Source organism: Trachypithecus francoisi, unplaced genomic scaffold, assembly GCF_009764315.1.
Source record: "Trachypithecus francoisi isolate TF-2019V2 unplaced genomic scaffold, Tfra_2.0 Lachesis_group15, whole genome shotgun sequence".
NCBI classification, from domain to species: Eukaryota; Metazoa; Chordata; class Mammalia; order Primates; family Cercopithecidae; genus Trachypithecus; species Trachypithecus francoisi.
This window is the reverse complement of record NW_022681460.1, coordinates 42,458,010-42,478,479: the sequence shown is the minus strand read 5'-3', so window position 1 is coordinate 42,478,479 and position 20,470 is coordinate 42,458,010. Positions and strand designations below refer to the sequence as shown.

Below are 20,470 nucleotides of genomic sequence, written 5' to 3'. Positions count from 1 at the left end.
TACACAACTGAGCTGATAATCTGTAAAACATATAGGCCTTGCTATTATTTAAAAAGGCAAAACATAAATATTGTTACCACTATCCATTCTGTCTTTTACTTTTCTCTGTAGTGTTTCAAGTTTTTGAAAAAATAAATGGTTTGGAAGGGCCATATAGGCCTTTAAACCAAAATATTGCATTATGTAAATCTGAAAAGTGCAGCAGTATATGCAAGATGATTGTCTTTTGCATTTGAGATATTTTTAAATGTTCTATGAAGTGTGATTTATTCAAAAGTTTTACATAATTTATATAGTTTTAAAACACAAACTCTCAAGAATACAAATATTGTGTAAAAATATAAAGAAATTCGTAGAAATGGTAATTACCAAATTCAGCATGGTGGATACCTCAGTTGAAGAAGAGAGGAAAAGGCAATCAAACAGCTGTAACTCGGGGGAAGTAACATGTTGGCATTATTGCTTAAACTGTGTGGTAGGTGTGCAGGTAATTGGTAAATTTTTCTTTTTATCTTTCTATGGAAAATACTGCAAAATTATAAAGATAATTTTATATTTTATACTTATCATCTAATTAAGATGCCATTCAGATCTATGCTACATGAAGCTCTTTCAGAAATTTTTTTATTGGTTTCTAAAATGTTGCCTCACTATAGAGATAATTCTGAAAATTCAGCCCCCCATGCAGTACCATTTCATAATAGCTTTTTCTTTTCTTTCCAATTTGAGAGACTATGCTAATAACAGCAGAGAGGTAGGGCATCCTGCAACTTTTCCCACTCCATACATACACCTTCTAACTAGAGAGGCCAGTAGCCTCTCTAGTCCACTTAGTTGCATCTGAGAGGTTATGGCACATTTTGTGAAATATACAGGGGTTATATGTGGAAGTAGTATGTCTACATCTGAAAAAATGCTAGCAAAATGACTCTGAAAACTTTAATTCCCTTAACAAATAAGAGCAAAATTTTATTCTGACAAATGTTGTAGAAAATAATTTCTCATTTTTTCCCCAGCAACCTAAAAATTTTAATTTCTAACTAACATTTTCAGGTGAAAAGTTTTTTTAAAAAAATTCTGAATACTATGTAGGGCGCTTCCAAGTAAAAGAAATTAATGACCTCTGGTTAGCTTTCTTTCAAATAGGAAGTGGAAAATAGAACTGACTTAGGTTGATTATCTATGGCATAGAGAAGAAGAGAAATTATATGGAAGTCAGTCCACGCTCTGTTTTTATTTTTCCCCTAGCTTTATTAAGGTATAATTAACAAATAAAAACTCTATATATTTATGGTATATAACATTTTGATATATGTATATATTATGACATGATTACATCAAGCTAATTAATATATCATCCATCGGGAGGCCAAGGCGGGCGGATCACGAGGTCAGGAGATCGAGACCATCTTGGCTAACACGTTGAAACCCCGTCTCTACTAAAAATACAATGAAAAATTAGCCAGGCGTGGTGGCAGCGCCTGTAGTCCCAGCTACTGAGGCAGGAGAATGGCGTGAACCCAGGAGGCGGAGCTTGCAGTGAGCTGAGATCGCACCACTGCACTTCACCCTGGGTGACAGTGAGACTCCGTCTCAAAAAATAAAAAATAAAAAAAATTTATATATATATATATATTCCATCACTTCATATACTTATTTATTGAGGTGAGAATATTTAAGATCTATTAGAAATTTTCAAAAATACATTGTTAACTATATTCATCATGATAAACAATAGATCTCCATAACTTAGTCACCCTGTCTAACTGAAACTCTGTACCCTTTAAGCAACATTTCCCCACCCCCACCTCCAGCCCCTGGCACCATTTTACTCTCTGTTCTATGTGTTCAACTTTTTTAGATTCCCCATGTATGTGACATCATGCAGTATTGTCTTTTAGTGCTTTTCTTTTGTCACTTAACATAAATTTCTCTAGGTTCGCCCATGTTGTCACAAATGACAGGATTTTCTTCTTTTTTAAGGCTTCGTAGTATTCGTGTGTGTGTGTTATTCCTTTATCCATTCATCCATTGATGGACACTTAGATTGATTCCATATCTTGACTATCATAAATAATGCAGCATGAACATGGGAGTGCAATTATCTCTTTGACAAATGGATTTTATTTCCTTGGAATATACATCTAGAAGTGGAATTGCTGGATCATAGGGTAGTTCTATTTCTTCAATTTTTTGAGGAGACTCCATACTTTTCCCGTAATAGCTGTACTAATTTAATTTCCAACCAATAATGGACAAGGATTCTTGTTTCTTCACATCCTCTCCAACACTTATTTTTTCTCTTTTTTATAGTAACCATTCTAACAGGTGTGAGGTGATAACTCACTGTGGTTTTAATTTGCTTTTCTCCAATGATTAATGATGTTGAGGTTTTTTTCATACACCTGTTGACCATTTATATGTCTTCTTTTGAGAAATGTCTATTCAGGTCCTCTGACCATTAAAAAAATGGGCTATTTGTTTTCTTGCTACTGAATTGAGTTTCTTATATAATTTGGATATTAACCCTTTATCAGAGGTATGGTTTGCCAATATTGTCTGTTCACTCTGTTGATTGTTTCCTTTGCTGTGGAAAGCTTTTTAAGTTTGATGCAATCCCATTTTTCTATTTTTGCTTCCCTGCCTGTGTTTTACAGTCAAATCCAAAAAAAATCATTCCCTAGACCAATGTCAAGGAGCTTTCACACTATTTGTTCTTCTAGTAGTTTTACAGTTTCATTAATTCTTTAATCCATTTTGAGTTGATTTTTGTATATAGTGTGAGATACAGGTCCAATTTCATTTTTCTATGGGTGGATATACAGTTGTCCCAACATAATTTATTGAAGAGACTATCCTTTCCCCACTGTGTGTTCTTGGCACTTTTGTGAAAGATCAATTGACTGTAAATGCATAGATTTACGTCTGGACTCTCTATTCTGTTCTATTGGTCTATGTGTCTGTGTTTATGCCGGTACTATACTGTTTTGATTATATTCTGTTCTATTGGTCTATGTGTCTGTGTTTATGCCGGTACTATACTGTTTTGATTACTTAACGCTTTGCAACATACTTGGAAATCAGGTATTGTGATGCCTCTAGCTTTGCTGTTTTTGCTCAAGATTACCTTGGCTATTCAGGCTCTTTTGTGGTTCCAGACAAATTTTAGAATTGTTTTTTTCTATTTCTTTGAAAAATATCATTGGAATTTTGATAGGGATTGCATTGAATCTGTCGATCATTTGAGGTCATATGGACATTTTAACAAATATCAATTCTTCAAGTCCGTGAACACAGGATATATTTCCATTTATTTGTGTCTTCAATTTCTTTCAACAATGTTTTATAGTTTTCACTGTACATCTTTCACCTCCTTGGTTAAATTTATTCCTAAATATTTTATTTTTTGGTAGCTATTATAAATAGGATTAATTTCTTGGTTTCTTTCTCAGTTTTTTTGTTGGTGTGTAGAAATGCTACTGATTTTTTTGTTTGTTGGTTCTTTTTTTTTTTTTTTTTTTTTTTTGAGACGGAGTCTCGCTCTGTCACCCAGGCTGGAGTGCTGTGGCCGGATCTCAGCTCACTGCAAGCTCCGCCTACTGGGTTCACGCCATTCTCCTGTCTCAGCCTCCTGGGTAGCTGGGACTACAGGCGCCGCCACCTGGCCCGGCTAGTTTTTTGTAGTTTTTAGTAGAGACAGGGTTTCGCCGTGTTAGCCAGGATGGTCTCGATCTCCTGACCTTGTGATCCGCCCGTCTCGGCCTCCCAAAGTGCTGGGATTACAGGCTTGAGCCACCGTGCCCGGCCTGTTTGTTGGTTTTATATTTTAAAACTTTATTGAATTCATATACTAGTTCTAAAAGTTTTTTGATGTAGTCTTTGGGGTTTTCTATATGTAAGATCATGTCACATACAAACAGAGACAATTTTATTTCTTCCTTTCCAATTCGAATGCCTTTTACTTCTTTTTCTTGCTTAAATGCTCTGGTTAAAACTTACAATACTATATTGAATGAAAGTGGTGAGAGTGGGCACCTTAGTCTTGTTCTTGATCTAAGAGGAAAAGTTTTCAATATTTTGTATGCTCTGTATTTAAAACCAGGCAATCTCAGTTACTTTACACTATATTCAAGAGAATTTGGCATATTTGTGTTCCACTGGCCTCTATTCAAATTGCCTTCCTTTTTCCTAACTGAAAGCAATACAGTATACCACTCCTATCTTTTAAAGTCTAGGAAACCTTAGAGAGTGGTTTTTGTGTTTTAGGAAGTGATATTAAATATAAACAAATGTCTTCTCCCCAAATATGACCTCCCATAGTTTTAGTTGACTGAATGTGTTAAACAAGGAAAGTTTAATGTATGTCTAAATTTCTTTAAAATAGACTCCTTTCTTTAGCTATCTTGGAAACAAACATTTGGATGAAAATATGTGGCAGAAGATACATGAAAAAGAAGTGATGTGTCTCAAGCAGGTCTCCTTCTCAAGCCTGGCTGCCATCCTTCTATAAAAATTTCTCCACACCATGGATAGCACCTGCTACAAATGAAAAATGTGAGGCCTCTGGCCAGGCGCGGTGGCTCACGATTGTAGTTCCAGCACTTTGGGAGGCCGAGATGGGCGGATCACGAGGTCAGGAGATTGAAACCATCCTGGCTAACACGGTGAAACCCGTCTCTACTAAAAATACATAAAATTAGCTGGGCATGGTGGTGGGTGCCTGTAGTCCCAGCTACTTGGGAGACTGAGACAGAAGAACTGCGTGAACCTGGGATGCGGAGCTTGCAGTGAGCTGGGATACCGCCACTGCACTCCAGCCTGGATGACAGAGTGAGACTCCGTCTCAAAAAAAAAAAAAAAAAAAAAAAAAAAGAAAAGAAAAGAAAAGAAAAAAATGTGAGGCCTCTGATCATGTACATTTTTTTCTTCACATTCTCGCAGTTACAGAGGTACCATTTATTAGCATGTATGAGGTTCTTAGTGAAATTTCCTGAATTGAAATTAAGTTGCTTTTACTAGGGTCAGCATTAGAGGTAGTTTCAGTAAATAGCTAAATGTTGCTGAAAAACCTGCTATCCTGATGACTTCGTGATATTCCTAGGAGGGGGTGGGAGAGATGGAGGAAGGAAAAGAGAAATAAACTAGTAAAACTGGCACATCTAAAACTGAACACAATTTCTACAATTCTCTTTTGTTCTCATCTCTCTATGCTTGCCCATTTGCTTCCCCCCAAATGTAATCATGGTCTCACCATTCTTCCTTTTTTGTTTTTTGACCCTACAGCCATTCAGGCACCAATCATTTGCCTATCCTTTTCAAACTTCCCTGACTGACCACTTTGAGTCAGATCTACACCAGCAACCTCCTATCTAGTTAACCTCCCTGCTTTCATCCTTACCACTTTCCAACCTATCCGATGCACTGTGCCAACTCTCTTCCTTCCAGGAGCATTATTTCCATCGAATCTCCCCCTCTACGACGGCTCTTAATTGCCTTTTGAGTCTAATTAAAACTTCTTCCAGACCCTTTACCAATTAACTCCATACACTGTTTCCCTTAGCAGCCCTCTTATGCCAGGTGCCAGCTCCTGCTCCCCGGCCCAGCCCAGCAAACCTGCTCGCCCTCTGCCTTTTCCTGCTTCCTGCCTCACATTGTGCCAGTTGCCTCCTACCCAGAGTGCCTACTCCACTTCTCTCTTCTTTCTGCCAAAGCACTCTTCCTTTTTTGTTTGTGAGATTGCTAAACCACCTCCTAACTTGGATTTCTCTAAGGATCCCAAAGTTCTGTATTTAGGTCTGCTCTTTTGGAAATGCGTGTGTCTTCACGTACCTGCATTATCGACATCTTGCAGGGAGCAGTGCTCACACGTCCTGGTTCAGGGACTCCGGCGCTTGGCGGGAAGTCCTGCAGTCTTTGGGGCTAGCAGCTTGGTCTTTTCCACAACCTGGTGAAAGTTCCTCTACTGCCAACAAGGCCTTGGCTCATGTCAGACCTACATTCTCCCTGGATGTCCTGGTTCCTGCCTTGACTTCCCTTTCCCGCCTGAGACCCTGTAAGGTCTCAGGCAACCACAGCCGCCCCTCACCCCCTCCCCCCGACCCCATTGCGGTGGAACACGGGAACGGTCAGGGCTCTCCAGGCGTTCGGAAGGTAACTATCTAGGAGAGAGCGGCCGGGCGTGGGCTGGGGCCGCCTGGGGAGGGGAACATAGGCTGCAGGTGGCTTCCCGGCAGAGGCCGCTTCCTGGTCTTCGTGAGGCGGCTTGGCCCAAGTCCTGAAAGGTGGCCGAGCGGCGGAGGGAGCAGCCAAGCCGGGGACCCGCTGCTCCCCGAGGCCCTACTGCTCCCCTCTGTGTCGCGGCTTCAGACCCAGACCGCCTCTCGCCACCCCCGTGAGCTCCTGAGGACACGAAGTGTTTGTAACTCTTGACCCCAGCACAGCCCAGGAGGCCCTGAGCTGCTCACGCGGCAAGACGGAGGCCAGGCGGGCCCAGGCGCAGCCCTCCAGCCTCCCGCCGCGAAGCCGTTCCTTCGCCCCTGCTTCAGCCATGGGAGCCTGCCCGACACGCACAGCAGCCCGGGCTCCCCCTACGCCAGGCCTCGCTGGGCGCCCCAGGGGTCCTCCGCCCTCACCCAAAGGGGTGCCTGGCCTGGGCCGCTGCTCTGGTCGAGTGGCGGAGTGACCCCCACATTGCGCCGGCAGAAGGGCCCTTGGGGAGGTGAGGGGACTTTCCGAGTGGAATGGGACCCCTAAGCCGATTCTAGGCACCGGCTTTCTCCGCAGCGCCTCTCCTGGCGACTCCAGGGTGTCGCGGGGCCCCTGTGGGATCCACAGCGTCCTGATTGCCAAGTCCAGGGACTGAATGTGGCCCTGGACCACTGGGGCTCTCTGGACGGTAGGCATGTGTGGATTCGTGATAAGCTGCGGGTGATTAGTGGTGCTGCTGTTTCGTGTGTGTGCTTGGTTTTAAGTGCACGAGCCTAGTATTCTCTTCCTAATCCAGGCTGTTACAAATGACACCACAGATGGACACTATAAACGTCAAGGTTTTTGAAGATGTTGAAGAAATGGAGTGCTCTGCAAGAGTACGAGGCTAGCCATCGCATCACAGGAGCTACAGTCGCTGCAATCACTGGTGTGTGGCGCCGGTGGCCCGACTGATGGTTTCAGCTACAAGTAAGGACCTGAATATGCTAAACATAAAATGTCTCCTGAGTTGCAGCCCCAATTTAAGGCTAACCAGAATCGGTGGTGCCTTCCCTGGATAATGCAACTGAGATGACTGTTCCTGCATTTCTCTTCCCTCACACAAATAGACATAAGGCTATACGGTTGTTTTTAAGTCAGAAAACATTTCTTAAGCCAGGCACAGTGGCTCACACCTATAATCCCAGCACTTTGGGAGGCCGAGGTGGGAGAATTGCTTGAGCTTAGGAGTTCCAGACCAGACTCTGCAACAAAGTGAGACGTGGTGGCACATGCCTATAGTCCTAGTTACTGGGGAGGCTGAGATGGGAAGATCCCTTGAGCTCAGGAGTTCGAGGCTGAAGTAAGCTATGATTGCACCACTGCAATCCAGTCTGGGCGATGGAGGGAGACCCTGTCTCAAAAAACAAAACAAACATTTCTTATTAGACAGTCACAACAGAGGCCTCCACTGCAGTTGGCAACAGTAGTGCTTCAGGTTGAATTTGCGCTAATTTATACAATGCTTTCATATATATTATTTCATCTGAGCCTTACTTCAACCCTGTTGCAAATTTTAAAAAGGAATATTATCCACATTCTGCACACGAGAAAACTGAGATCTGAAGATGTCAACTGACTTTCCCCCCGTTGCTGGTTAGTAAGCATAGAAAGATAGATAGTAAGCATGTATTCTGACTTCAAGTCCATTGCCCCGTTCCGTTAATACTGCTGGGATCTGCCTGAAGTCCATGTCCTTTCTCTTCTCCTCCTTGTCGTATTACTTGGGATAAAGGCAGAGGGAGAAAACAACATTCGTGTGCAAATGGCCCATAGTAAGGGTGGACAAATGCACTGGGCTCTGAGAGAAGCAAAGTTCAGCTTCACAGGCTGAATTGATACTTTAGTAGGAGTTTCTAGGGGAACATTTTTCCTAGAATTCTTCCACGGATGAGTCTTGTTCAAGTGATCCACTTTTTAAAAAACTCACTTTTGAATGGTAAAACTGAACAAACCTACTATAGGGCAAGAAGTGTCGGATGAAACCTGGGCTGGGTTAAAATAGCATTTGCTGGACTCCATTTTTGCTGATTGAAGCATTCTACCTGCTATTAACCGTGACTTCTAACCTGGTATTCTGGTCTTAATGCCTGCCAAAAGCTGAGGCTTCTTAGAGAGACTGAAGACGTATCTACAACAGCCTCAACATGTAGGATCTAAGGAACTGGGGAAGTGATTCTTCTTACCTTTGGGAACTTTTCTGGTATAGAACGTAGTGTCTTTTCTGGCTAAACTTTTCAAATATCTACTCAGGAATTACCTAGAACTAAATGTTTAGAAACCCTTGCAGGGGTCATATGCGTAGTCACCTTCATAAGTGTTTGCCTAGGAGGGGTTGAGGGAAAGAATGTAGAGTGAGGAAGGAGAGGAGGAGTAAGGGGAAGGAGAATTGGATCTGAAACAAAACAGTTGTGCGGACTGGGAGGCTGTAAAATCAAGGGTAGTTCCGAGCCGATGCCACTGTGGGGCGCCAAAGTTCTACTCGGCTAAGGCCCGCCGCCTTCTTGGGTGCTAGGACAGAAGTCCTGGAGAACAGATGCACTGGGGGAAGAGAGCCGGGAGGAAGGAGGGAAGGGAAAGGAAAGGAGGGGTGGGGCTAGGGTGTCCTTTATTCTCCAGTTAAACTCGCCTGGGAGACTTTGTTACATAACAAGTCTGTGCGTGGGGGAAAGAAGACTTTGTTAGACGGAAAGAAGGAGGGTGTGGGGAGGGGGTGAAGCTCTTAGAAAAGAAGAAAATCTCGGAATACTGAGCTGACTTGGGAGCACAAACGGTCCTCGTGGCTTCAGAGATGCTGGGGCTTATTCTCAAACTGGGGCCACCACCTTTTTTAAAGAGGGCTAGCGAGGAGGGGAGATAGGTTTGGAAAGGGTCCGTTCCCCGACCCCCCACCCAACAGACACAAACCAGAGACCCCGCCCAACCTCCCGGCCCCTGACCCCACTCGCTACCCCGTCCCATGCCTGGGGGCTGCTGCCTCCAGGAAGCCGCGCTCTTTCTCCTCCCGGGCCCCGCGGCTCCATCTGCAGCCCCCGAGGACTCCTCAGCCGGGATAAAGGGCGGCCTCCCCCGCCTGCCAGTGCCCAGGATGCTCAGCCGTCAGCTGCGGGGAGGAGCTGATTTCATTTCGGCGCGGCTTTCGCTGCGGGCGGCGAGGGGCGGAGGGGCCGGGGCCCGCGGGGCGGGGCGGGACGGGGGAGGGAGGCGGCGGCCGCGACCTGGGGAGGCTGAGCGCCCCGGCCCCGCCAGGATTTATTACATCCCAGCCACTGGCAAAGGTTAGGAACGCGCATTTAGAGACGGGATAATCCGAGTTTAAATATTAAAAGTAAAAGCAGAATCGGTCGAATATTTACCTAGAGACTGAGCAGATCTCCCTTCGTGAGGGGAGAGGACTACGGAGGAGCCCGGCTCCCAGGCCCGCGGCTCTAGCTCTGAGCTTCCCCAGTGGCATCGCCTGTCCGGCCAGGACCCACCTCTGAAGCTTCCTCAGACTGTGGTTAAGGGGGGCGGACCGCGGATCCCCTGGCTCTCCCAAGTCGATTGGAGTCTGTGGGGCTCGGTCCAGATCTTCTGCTTTGTCATATTCTCCTTTTTAAGGGCCTCCCGGACTAACACAAAAGGTGGCGGAAAGTACGTTGGATCAATAGCAAAGATTGTTATTTAGATAACGATTAATCTCCCTGTTATAATACTTTTCATAGTGAACTTTGCACCCCTTTCATAAGAAAAAGGAATTTAAAGGGAGAAGAAAGTCTCAAACAGGATTAAGGTTTTAATTACAATTCCCTATCGAAATAGTATGTTTGATGAGCTGATCTTATCAATTAATAGTAACATTAAGGCACAAGAAACAGATTCACGGAAATATGCTTAAAGGAGCCTTTTAAAAGTAATCGCACTTGGGGAACTAGCGGGGCAGGCGGCCAGCGATGCTGCGTCCGAGCAGATTTTGGATTCCCCCTCTGCTCGAACTGGTCCAGAGAAGGGCGCATCTGGGGCGCAGGATGGGGCGAGGGCGGCGGGCACCGCGCTGGGAGACCAGGCTACGCTGGTGGGAGGGAAATAATAAATAACAGACGCCTCTTCCAAGCCGAGGCCCACATCAAAGTTGGGGCCCCACAAGGGCCGTGCAGTTCACTGCGTTTGGGTCAGCGTTATATTCCAGGGGCAAATAAAGTAATTTGAACATGCACCAACAGTTTTCCATAAAATACGAGTTAAAAGAAGTAATAGAACTAATCACTGTCTCCTCAAATCAAGTAGAAAACATTTCAATGCACTAATTAGAGTAATTAGAATAATAAGCCTCTGCCTATATGTGGTAAGACAATGTGTACAAACAACTTTATTTAATGTATACTGGTAATCAGCGATGCGTGCCTGCTTGAATGCTTAGCGCAATAAAACTACCCTCCGTCCGCCCAAACAATCAAATACAAATTAGTTTAATGATTGTGCCTGCTGAATGTCTTAGAAATCTACAGGCAGAGGCGAGTAAATAGAAGCATCCTTGTTTGCGTGCGACCCCGCCCGGGCTGGCCGCGGGGCCGGGTGAGTGGCCGCGGGCTGGTGCGGCGGGAGCAATCGGGAGGCTCTGCCGCGCCGGCGGAGGCCAGGCCCGGCGCCAGCATAGACCTGCGCCCCGCAGGAGCCCCTGCTGCTGCCCTTGGTCGCCTTCCCAGTTCTCTCCGGCCAGCTTCCCGCCTCTGCGGTCCTGCGGTGCAGCTCTGGGTCCCAAACCCGCACATCCCCGGCTCGGCCTCACCTCCTCCGAGAGGCGAAAGGCCGCTTTAGAACTCTCCCTCCGCCCGTTTGCGACGCTTTTCAGAGCTGAGTGATTTCCTCTCCTGGGGCGACTCCTTCCAGGGGCCTCGGAGGGCTAAGGGGGATTTCTGCGGGCCCTGAGAGCCCCAGTTCGAGGAGATGGACGCTAGGTCTCCAGTACTGAGGCGCGGCCCCTTACTTTCGCTGCCCTCAGCTCTGGCTTGAGATGCCGGGGTGCCCAGAAGGGCTCCCAGGCTCTCTTCTCTAGGGGACTGACTTTCCTTTGCTGGGAACTGACTTTAGGCCCAGCAGGGGAGTGGTTTCCAGGGGGTCTAAGAATTCGTTTTCCTCCCTGCTTCAGCGCGTGAAGAGTAGGTTCCTCTTCATTGGAGGTAGGGAGCTGAGGTCAGAAACACCCAGAAGTTTGATGGGTGGGAGCTGAAGGAAACCTGCCTCAGAACTTTGCTTCCCAGCTCTCAGCTGTCCCCCTCCATTCTCGCCAATACCGCTCCCCCCACCCCACGCAAAAAGCAGGAAAAGCCCAGATGACTGTACTTCCCTGGGCAGCTGTCCCCCTTTCCTCTCCAGTCTTCCTGCACTTATCTCATCTCCCTGTTTCTCTTGGGGCACCGTCTTCCACAATTGCCTCTCCTATGAGGTGCAATATCCTGGGCCCGACTCTGCAGAGTCAAGTGGAAAAGCCGGGCAGGCAGAAAGCTAGGAGACTCTCCTCCCGGCCTCGACCCCTTGTCACTCCTAGGCCCACCGCATCTCTGCCCAAGCCACGCGCGCCCCCAGAGAGGCCCTGCCAACTCCTTCGTCTAGATCCCACTTTCCCGGGGCGACAGTTATACCCAAGACACCTGGACACCTCCTAACCGCCACCTCTAGCCTCTGCTGGGGGTGGGGGGCAAACACACCAACTGTCCCCCTTACCCCCACCCCCCTTCCTCGGGAAGCGAGAGAGTGGAACAGCTCGACGTCCGAGCTGTTGACCTTTCCCCTGGGGGTCCGGGCGACGGAGCCTGGGGAGCCGCAGAGAATCCCTGATTTCCAGGCAGGCACTCAGCGCCAGTTGGCAGCGTCCCGAGCAAAGGCCGGGGCTGAAAGTTCAGGGAGTGCCCCGCTCCTTTCCCTCTCTCTCCTCCCCGCGCAGCCGAGTCTAGCTGTCTGGGCCTTCGCGACAGCGGCCAGGGTCCCCGAGGTGGGGGGTGCGCGGCAAGCCCAAGGCACCTCTTTTGCGACTGGGCAAGGAGCAGATGCTGGCTGGCAGCACACTCGCCTGCCTTGTCCAGGCGCTGCACCAATTTTGACAGAATATTTGTTAGGGGAACAACATCAATAAAAAGTTACTAATGTCAAATAATTATCTCCAGAATCATGTGCTGTGGAACATAAAAATTCCTCTGACGAAATGAGATTTCTTAACAGGAGGAGGAAAAGAACTCCTAACACTTTCCACATAGATTTGCCTGAACCTTGAAGCCCAGTGATTTACAATAGCTAATTTGTGTTACAACCCCACAAGAAACTTTCTTTTTTCCCATTCTCCTTCCAAACTCTCTGTGGCCATATTTTTTGGTGTGTGGCCTTTTTTTCCTTCTTTCCTTTTTAAACAACAAACCCAGAGGAAACACTGGTGGGAGGAAAAATATATTACCCAAATAAAAAAGGACGCAAATTCACATTTACTCCACAGTGAGATTTCCTATTGCCGTTGCTCGACACACAGAGTTAATCGTATACAATTCATAAAAATCAAAATCCCCTCCATATCCCTCAGATGGGGTCCTAGTGCTACCCCGTCTTCCTAAAATTGGTGACAACTACGTCTTTGTGGGGGATTTATTTCCTTCTTTTTTCCTAGATGACAGCTCCCCATTCTGAGAGCAGAGAGCTGTTTGCCGCCAACTAGAGACCACTCCAGAGCCTAGGCTCTTCACGCACAAACCGCATATGGAAGTCCTCCCCTCCCCGAATCCCAGACAAAGAGCTATAAAAACTCAGAAAGACGTGGAAGGAATGAACTTTAGGCTATAGATGCACTTTTACTGGTGTATTAAATAACATTTCAGACTTTTTTTTTTTTTAAATAAATACAACTTAATGTTACCAACAATCAGAATTCTAGGAACAACAAAAGAGGCCAGGATTGTTTTGATGGCATAATAAATTATTTCTAAAACCTCTAACGGCTAAGTCAAGCAGAGGTGTCTTTAAGATAAAGGAAGGTACTGTATGATAAAGTTTATTAAGTTTTCTTATTTTAAAGGAGGGAACAAATTTCCTAGTTTCCCACCAAACACCAGAAAAATGTTAAAATATTCGTTGTTTCCTTATCTCCTTATCAGTCAAGCAAGGCCTTAGGAAAACGAAAAAAGCCATTTTCTGGTACCCTCATGCCTGCCTGATAAGGAGGCATTAAAATAACACTGGCCCAGTTCTGAAAACATGGGTCAGTTAATTCCATGATTTGTTAGCTGGGTGGCAGGCCCCTGCCACTTTTGCCTTGTTTCCCATCCTGAATCAAATGGTGGGAATAGGTATCAGAAGCCCTGATTCTTTCCTACGGCCATCTGCCCCCGTTAAAAGAATATGCATGATTGAAAAGTAAACTTTCCTAAACAGGGAAAATGTTTATATAAAACGTAGCTATACATTCCATTTAGTTATAATATCAAGATTCATAGTACTTCAAGATGCATGTTTTTCTTTCATTTTAAATTAACACTGTGCTTTGCCCTACTCACTGAACTATACAAGCAGACCCAAAGAATCACTTTTACCTTTGACCCTTACTTCACCAGCCTTCTTTCTTTTTCTGTACAAGTTTATTTGCCTCATTTTAAAACTTGTGTAGAAATTCAATAGAATCTAGAACAGAGTTCTATAAACTGTTTGAAAAAATCAACCAAGCCAAATCATGGAGACTAGTGATAGAAAGATAATTTAACCTGGCTCCCCAGCACTACTCAAGCTGCCTCCAAAGTAAGGCAAGTGAAAAGCGAATGAATGCAGCATATAGACATATATGTGCAGGTACCAATGCACCCACATGCCAATCCCCTCCCCCATTGTTGCTGTTGCATCTCTTTGTTAGTTGCTTTTGAAAAAATAAGAAGGTAGATGAATGTCTTTACCAAAGCCATTTCACCAGAAATTTTGCCAAATAGTGTGTGGCCTCCACTGGTAGGAGCAGGAAGGGAAGGCGAAGAGAACAGTGCTTTTGTTGCTACCATCTGAAATGTAAAGGCAGTTACTTCGTGGGAACCGAGAATGTTTAGGACTGCCAAAGGTAATATTATTTGTGGCTATTCCCTCCATCTGACCTTCACATAACTCTTTTTCACATGATCATTTCTCCCCCATATTATTACATAAATTTTAAAAGTAACATACTTTGAAGAAACACAGGAGGTCTTTGGGACAGCTGTATTCTGCATTGTCTTAGGAGAAAGAAAGGATTTTTTGTTATGGCTAGCCAACATCTTAGGGGCAACTGACCCACAAATTTCTCCCAGTGGCAGTGATGGGGTTTTCCACCTTAGTGTGTAATACATTCCCCAAACCAGTGTGGCAACTACCTGAGTAGCCTTAGGATCTGAACAGCAAGCATGGGTCAAAACCACGGTGTGCACGTTTAACATGTGATGGTTTCCAGTCAGCAGTCCCTGTGGCTAAGAACAAAAATGCCTTCTCAAGGTCCACTAAAATGCCCTGCAGAGGGCAGATGCTGCTTGTTTTCTGCCTGCAGTAGAGGAGAAATATTGACCCAGAACTCAAATCTATACCCAGCTTAAACATTTTACCCATCAGCATGTCTGCGGTCACAAAACACTTCTTCTTTCTGTCACTTCTCGTTCAGACTATTGAGAAGATCATTTGGTGGAATCTGTTTGAGACCCATGTAATATTGACTAGGAGTTAGAAAAAATCATCAGATGTAATAAGCCCAGAAACTACCTTTCAAAATGGACATTTATACTTAAACCAATGTTCCAAGGAGGGCTTTAAATACATCATCAAACTTGTAAAGTGATCCAACACTGCTTGAAATTCTCACTAACCTTAAAACGGATTTTTGGTACTGTGTCATCTAAGATTGTCTGAAACAATCTGTTATTAGCATCACGGCTTGAATCTCTCCCATATGTTCTTTTTTTTTTTCTTTACTTGCTTTAAAGCCCATTTGTATGCCTAATGAAAAATAGACACAATTGTATAAACCATTGTAAAATTCATCTTTTTATGCAAACCAAACAGGAATAATGTATAGTATCTACCTCTAATCATTTAGTAAACACACAATAGCATACTATCAGGGTTATTCTTTGTTAAGAGATACTTGTAAATTATTAAAAATAATAATCTCCTAAATCTTGCTTTTCTGTAGATCCCAAATTATGTGAGGACCTGTGGGTAGAGATTAAAGTCCACCTAGTTCCACTGATGTTCTCCAAAACTGCACAATTGAATAAGGTACAGTTAACCTGGAAAGAAGATGCAGGCATATCTGCACATATTTAAAGGGGACAAACATCTCAACAAATTGAAGCTCAAACCCAATGACCATTTCAATTTAATGCTACAGGCATAGTGGCTGAAAGATTTGGGACTAATAGTTTTTGCAAAGAAAAGTGAATTAGACCAGTAGTCTCCATTTAAAAAAAAAAAGCCTCTGAAAGTTATGAACATGAAATCTGGCGGTATATGCATAAAATTTATTCCAAAACTTTATGAAGTATAAAGGAAGGGAAGTGTTTTACACACAACTCAACTCAGTCAATTTAAGGTCTAGGGTTTTCCCCCCTTAAAACTTGGCACTATCTTTAAAAATAAAATAAAGATATTTCAATAATTAGAACAAACTATGAAGGTATTGTGCATTTCTGTTTTATGTAGATAATAAAATATTACTTTAACATAAATATATAAGGATCTCTGCGTTTTTATTTTCCCCACAAGCACAACCAAATGTACCAAAAACAAAGTATTTTTTAAGAGACTGAACAAAAAAATTACATCCCATATAGATTTTGCTCACCTATTCATTTAAAGCTACAGAAAAACAGTTTCCAGAACCTTTTTGCTTCAAAAGAAATAAATATACATTGAGGCAGGCCACTTAAAAATGATATGAAAATATTTCCCTGGGTAGCATTAAAAAAAAGAAAAATAGACAAAGAAACATTTAAACTATTTCTGCATTTCAAAAGACAGATATTAAACATATATACATAGTGGTAAGGTTCAGTGGTAACTTTCATCTTAGTAAACCTATAAGAGTCAGAGAAGCTGTAGATACATCCTCTGAACTCCAGCTTCTGACCTTACCTACTTGGTAATAAGTATCTGAAAATTCATTTCCTCCCTTCACCAGTGGCTATTTGCTCTGCTCTGGATAGCTTCACTAAAGGCCAGTCCCCATACCTCAGGAACAAGCAGCGTGATGTACCCGAAGCAGCTCCGTGCCCATCTCCTTGTGACATTCATTGGGGGAAATGAAATACAGGCAAATAAATATGCCCATTATAAGTCACCATTTATCTTGCAAAAACATTGAAAATGAAACAATCACAGGTGTTTGAAAAGACAATATAAAGCATATTTCCTAAAACCTTAAAGACTAATGAGTGCAATGCTAATCTGATGCTGAACCATAATTTTATGGTAGTGAGACTTTCATTTTTTAAAATAAAAATTTATCTAATACCTAACTGGAAAAAACCCCCAAACTTTTAAGATTAATAAAAAGTGTTTTCCCTTTTAGCGCCCTTTTGTGCTGATTTTTCTTTTAAATTTTAACTGATCACAGTTTAATGGTATTTATTTTCAATACAGTTACAAGTTTTTTCACCTACACTTTCCAGTAGAGTCTTTTGTGTTTGGAGTTAACCGTGTTCCATCAAGATAAAGTCAAAAATGCACTTAAAACTATTAACAAAGGGGAGAAAGGAAGGATTGAAAATGGCATTTTTTCCCCCTTCATTTGCCTTCCTTAGTGAAAGAGGGGGGAGAAAGCTGTCCAAGTCAAAGTGGTATATATTCTGCAATAAATTACAGGAAAAGAGGGCGTGGGACCCTAAATATGACTTGATAAACAAATGAGCTAGTGAAGACAAAACGTGTCTACTGCGTGGAGATCGTCTGTGTATGCTGTGGGTATTTGTGTGCTGAAAAACACAGTCTTATGCATACACTATTAAGTTCTTGGGTCCTTTTTTATGCAAAAAAAAAAAAAGCTTATTAGAGAAACAAAGTTTAACTGCTGCTGTCAGCACAAAGAATTCTTCATAATTGTTACTAAAACTGAAGGTAGAGAACTATATAGGGATATCTGAAGATATATACTTCCCTAGTTCTCTTCAAAGTGCCACTTTCTTTCTGCTGGACAACTCTGGAAATATATTTAACCTCCACATTTCCTCTGAGCTCTTTCACAATGGGCCCGCCTGATAAAATGAAGCAATCAGTCACTCACTATCGATTTTTCTTTTTTCTTCCCTCCATAACCTCCCCCAGAAACACTGCCTGAAAATGAAGTTTACTTTGTGGCTGGTAACAACAACCAATGCTTATTTTTATATTCCAAACTGGATTCTTGCCTTGGATAAAGCGGGTAGACCACGCACATTTCCTGAAAGCAGAGAATTGTCTATTTTGTATGAAGCCAATCGTTTTGCTTTGGTAAGAGGAACAAATAGACGTTACACCCTTGCAAGGGGAATCTGAAGGTAACCAAAGTTCACAAACAGTACGAATAAGAGGCAACATAAGAACATAAGAAATGGAGAGAGGCCAAGAGCTGGCTTCAACTCTCTCCGATGAATAAAGCAAAGCAAAACAAAATCCCCCAAAACGGCAATTCCCAAATTAACGGTGGGGAGAAAGAGAAAATATGTTCATGAATTTGTTCATATAAACTTCAATTTTCTTGCAGTGCAAATTTATGTGGTTAAATTTTGCCTATATCAAAGAACGTGTGTATTTTTTCCTCTTTCCTGATGGGAATCCACATCAAATAAACACAGCAGCATGTGCCAACTCCAAGCATCAGGAAGCTGCGTCTTGTGTTTATCATGGTTTGGTGGATATTTTTTTCCTTTTTGGTAATTTATTTAGTTTTGCCAAGTATTTATCTCAGTGCTTGCCATCTCTCTCTCTCTCTCTCTCTTTCTATCTATCACACACTCTCCTCACTCTCTCCAGGAGACACTCCACTCCATTGCCTGGTTACTCGTCTGCAAAGGTCAAAACACATCATTACACCTGCTACCTTTAAAGGATAGTCCAGTGTCTTAGTTGCTTTCCTTTTTCCTTATTTTTTTTTTCTTTTTAAGGGACGGGGAAATAATAATTAAAAATAAAAGAACAATCAGAAGTTAGAGAGGGAACAAGAGGGCCGGGAAAGGGCCAAGGACCAAAGGGGAGGGGGAGCCCCGCGCTCTGCCCCTCCCCCCGCTTGAGTTCACTGGACGGGCGTCTGCACCCCGTGGTGTGGTGGCGTGTCCCTACTCCCCCCGTACACATCCTCGGCGCCCGGCAGAGTCCCTCCGGGAGGGGTCATCCTTTTCTCTTTCTGTCTCCTGTTACAAAACCAAACTCTCACCACCTCCTTCTCCAGCTGTAAGCTGTCCGCGAGGGAGGTGATCTCCTGGGCCGAGGGCTTGGGGCATTTGAGGAAATGGCTCTCCAGAGCCCCCTTGACGCTCACCTCGATGGAGGTCCGCTTTTTCCGCTTGCGCCCTTGCGCTGCGATCTTGTCTATGCTCGTGGGGCTGCCCGAGGACGAGTCCGCCTCCTCCAACCACTTGTTCAACAAAGGCTTCAGCTTGCACATGTTCTTGAAGCTCAGCTGCAGGGCCTCAAACCTGCAGATGGTGGTCTGCGAGAACACGTTGCCATACAGGGTGCCCAGAGCCAGCCCCACGTCCGCTTGGGTAAATCCCAGTTTGATCCGCCGCTGCTTGAACTGCTTGGCGAACTGCTCCAGGTCGTCCGAGGTCGGCGTGTCCTCGTCCGAGTGCGGGTCGTGGTGCGCGCCTGGGTGGCCAGGCGGACCTTGCGGGGGCGGCGGGGGCGGCGGCTGCTGGTGCGGGTGCGAGTGCGGGTGGGGGTGGTGGTCGGCATGGTGTGGCTCGTCGTGCGCGTCCCGCAGGCCGTGGTGGTGCAGCCCGGCCGGCTGCCCGCCGGCGCCCAGCATACCGTTCACCGTGAAGCTGGGCTGCGAGTAGAGCAAGCCGCCGTTGGACGCTCCCATGGAGGGTGGGAGGTGCGCTGTAGCCGCCGCGCTCCGCCATGCCCCGGGCCCCGGGTGGTGGTTAGCGGCGTGGTGCACCAGATGCGGTGGCCGCTGTTGCTGCTGCTGCTGCTGCTGTTGCTGCTGTTGCTGCTGCTGTTGCTGTTGCTGCTGCTGGTGCTGCTGCTGCAGGGCGCCTGGCCCGTGCAGCTCATCGCCACGGCCGCCCTGCTGCACCACCACCGAGGGCTTGATGTCCGGCTGGCCCAGGGGGCTGGTGGACCACGGGGAGCCGTCGCCGCCGCCCCCGCCGCCGCCCCCGCCCCCCCCGCCGCCGCCGCCGCCCCCGCCGCCGCCGCCGTGGGACAGCGCGGTGATCCACTGGTGAGCGTGGCTGAGCGGGTGTCCGTTGCTCTGCAGCGCGCCGTAGTCGCCCTGCACCAGGCTCTGCGCTTCGCGGTAGCCCCCCGCGCCCTGCTGCATGCCGCCGGGTGGCTCGGCGTGCACGATGGAGGCGCTGGAGGTGAGCAGGCTGTAGTGGTTAGACGCTGCGGTCGCCATGACTCTCGGAGCCGGACTGAGCGCTCCGGTTAAAGGAGCCGCGCATTTGACAGTTACTTTTTCGCCTCGGGCTCCCTCTCCTCGCTAGCTCTTTCTCCTCTCTCTCCCACAGCGGGCAGCTCCGACGCCCGCTCCGACGCCTTCTGTTGCTGCTCCTGCTATTACTGCTGCTGCTGCTGCCGCCGCCGCCGCCGCCTCCCGCCCGCCCGCCCGCCCTCGCTCTCTTTCTCCTCCTCTCCCTCCTTCTCGCTCTCGCTCACTCTCTGACTAGCTCGGCGCTCCCCCCTCTCCCTGCTCTCTCCAGCTCTCTCCCGCTCTCTTGGCAGCGCCGGCTCGCAGCGGCACGCGCCTGGGCCCCGCCCCCTCCGCCCCCTCCCATTGGCTCCGCGCCCTTTGATTTACGTGGATACCGCTAGCAACCTCCCAGGCCGACGTCACTGATTGGTGCAGAGCTACTCCCGCCCCCTCCCCCGGGCTCGGAGTCCTCCTAGCCCTCCTCCTCGTCCCCTACGCCTCCCGATTCAGATTCCCTCAGTTCTCACCCCCTCCTTCTTCCTCACCCAGGGCCTCCTCCGCCCTCTCTCGGATGGGCCCCGCCCCCCATCTGTCTCCCAGGCAGAGAAGCCGGGCGGGGGGCGGTCCCGGTGCTCTTACCCA

General features: G+C 46.0%; 1 protein-coding gene across 1 annotated transcript; it reads right to left on the bottom strand.

Moving 5' to 3' along the window:
* Window positions 1–15,236: 15,236 nt before the first annotated feature.
* POU3F2 (POU class 3 homeobox 2) lies at window positions 15,237–20,117 on the bottom strand. The gene has a single exon (XM_033234666.1). The coding sequence runs from the start codon at window positions 19,811–19,813 to the stop codon at window positions 18,482–18,484; it is 1,332 nt and encodes a 443-aa protein (XP_033090557.1). The 5' UTR covers window positions 19,814–20,117; the 3' UTR covers window positions 15,237–18,481.
* Between the last annotated feature and the right edge of the window lie 353 nt (window positions 20,118–20,470).

Coding starts and splice junctions, on each gene's coding strand:
- POU3F2 (XM_033234666.1), bottom strand. CDS start 19,813: ATGGCGACCGCAGCGTCTAACCACTACAGCCTGCTCACCTCCAGCGCC.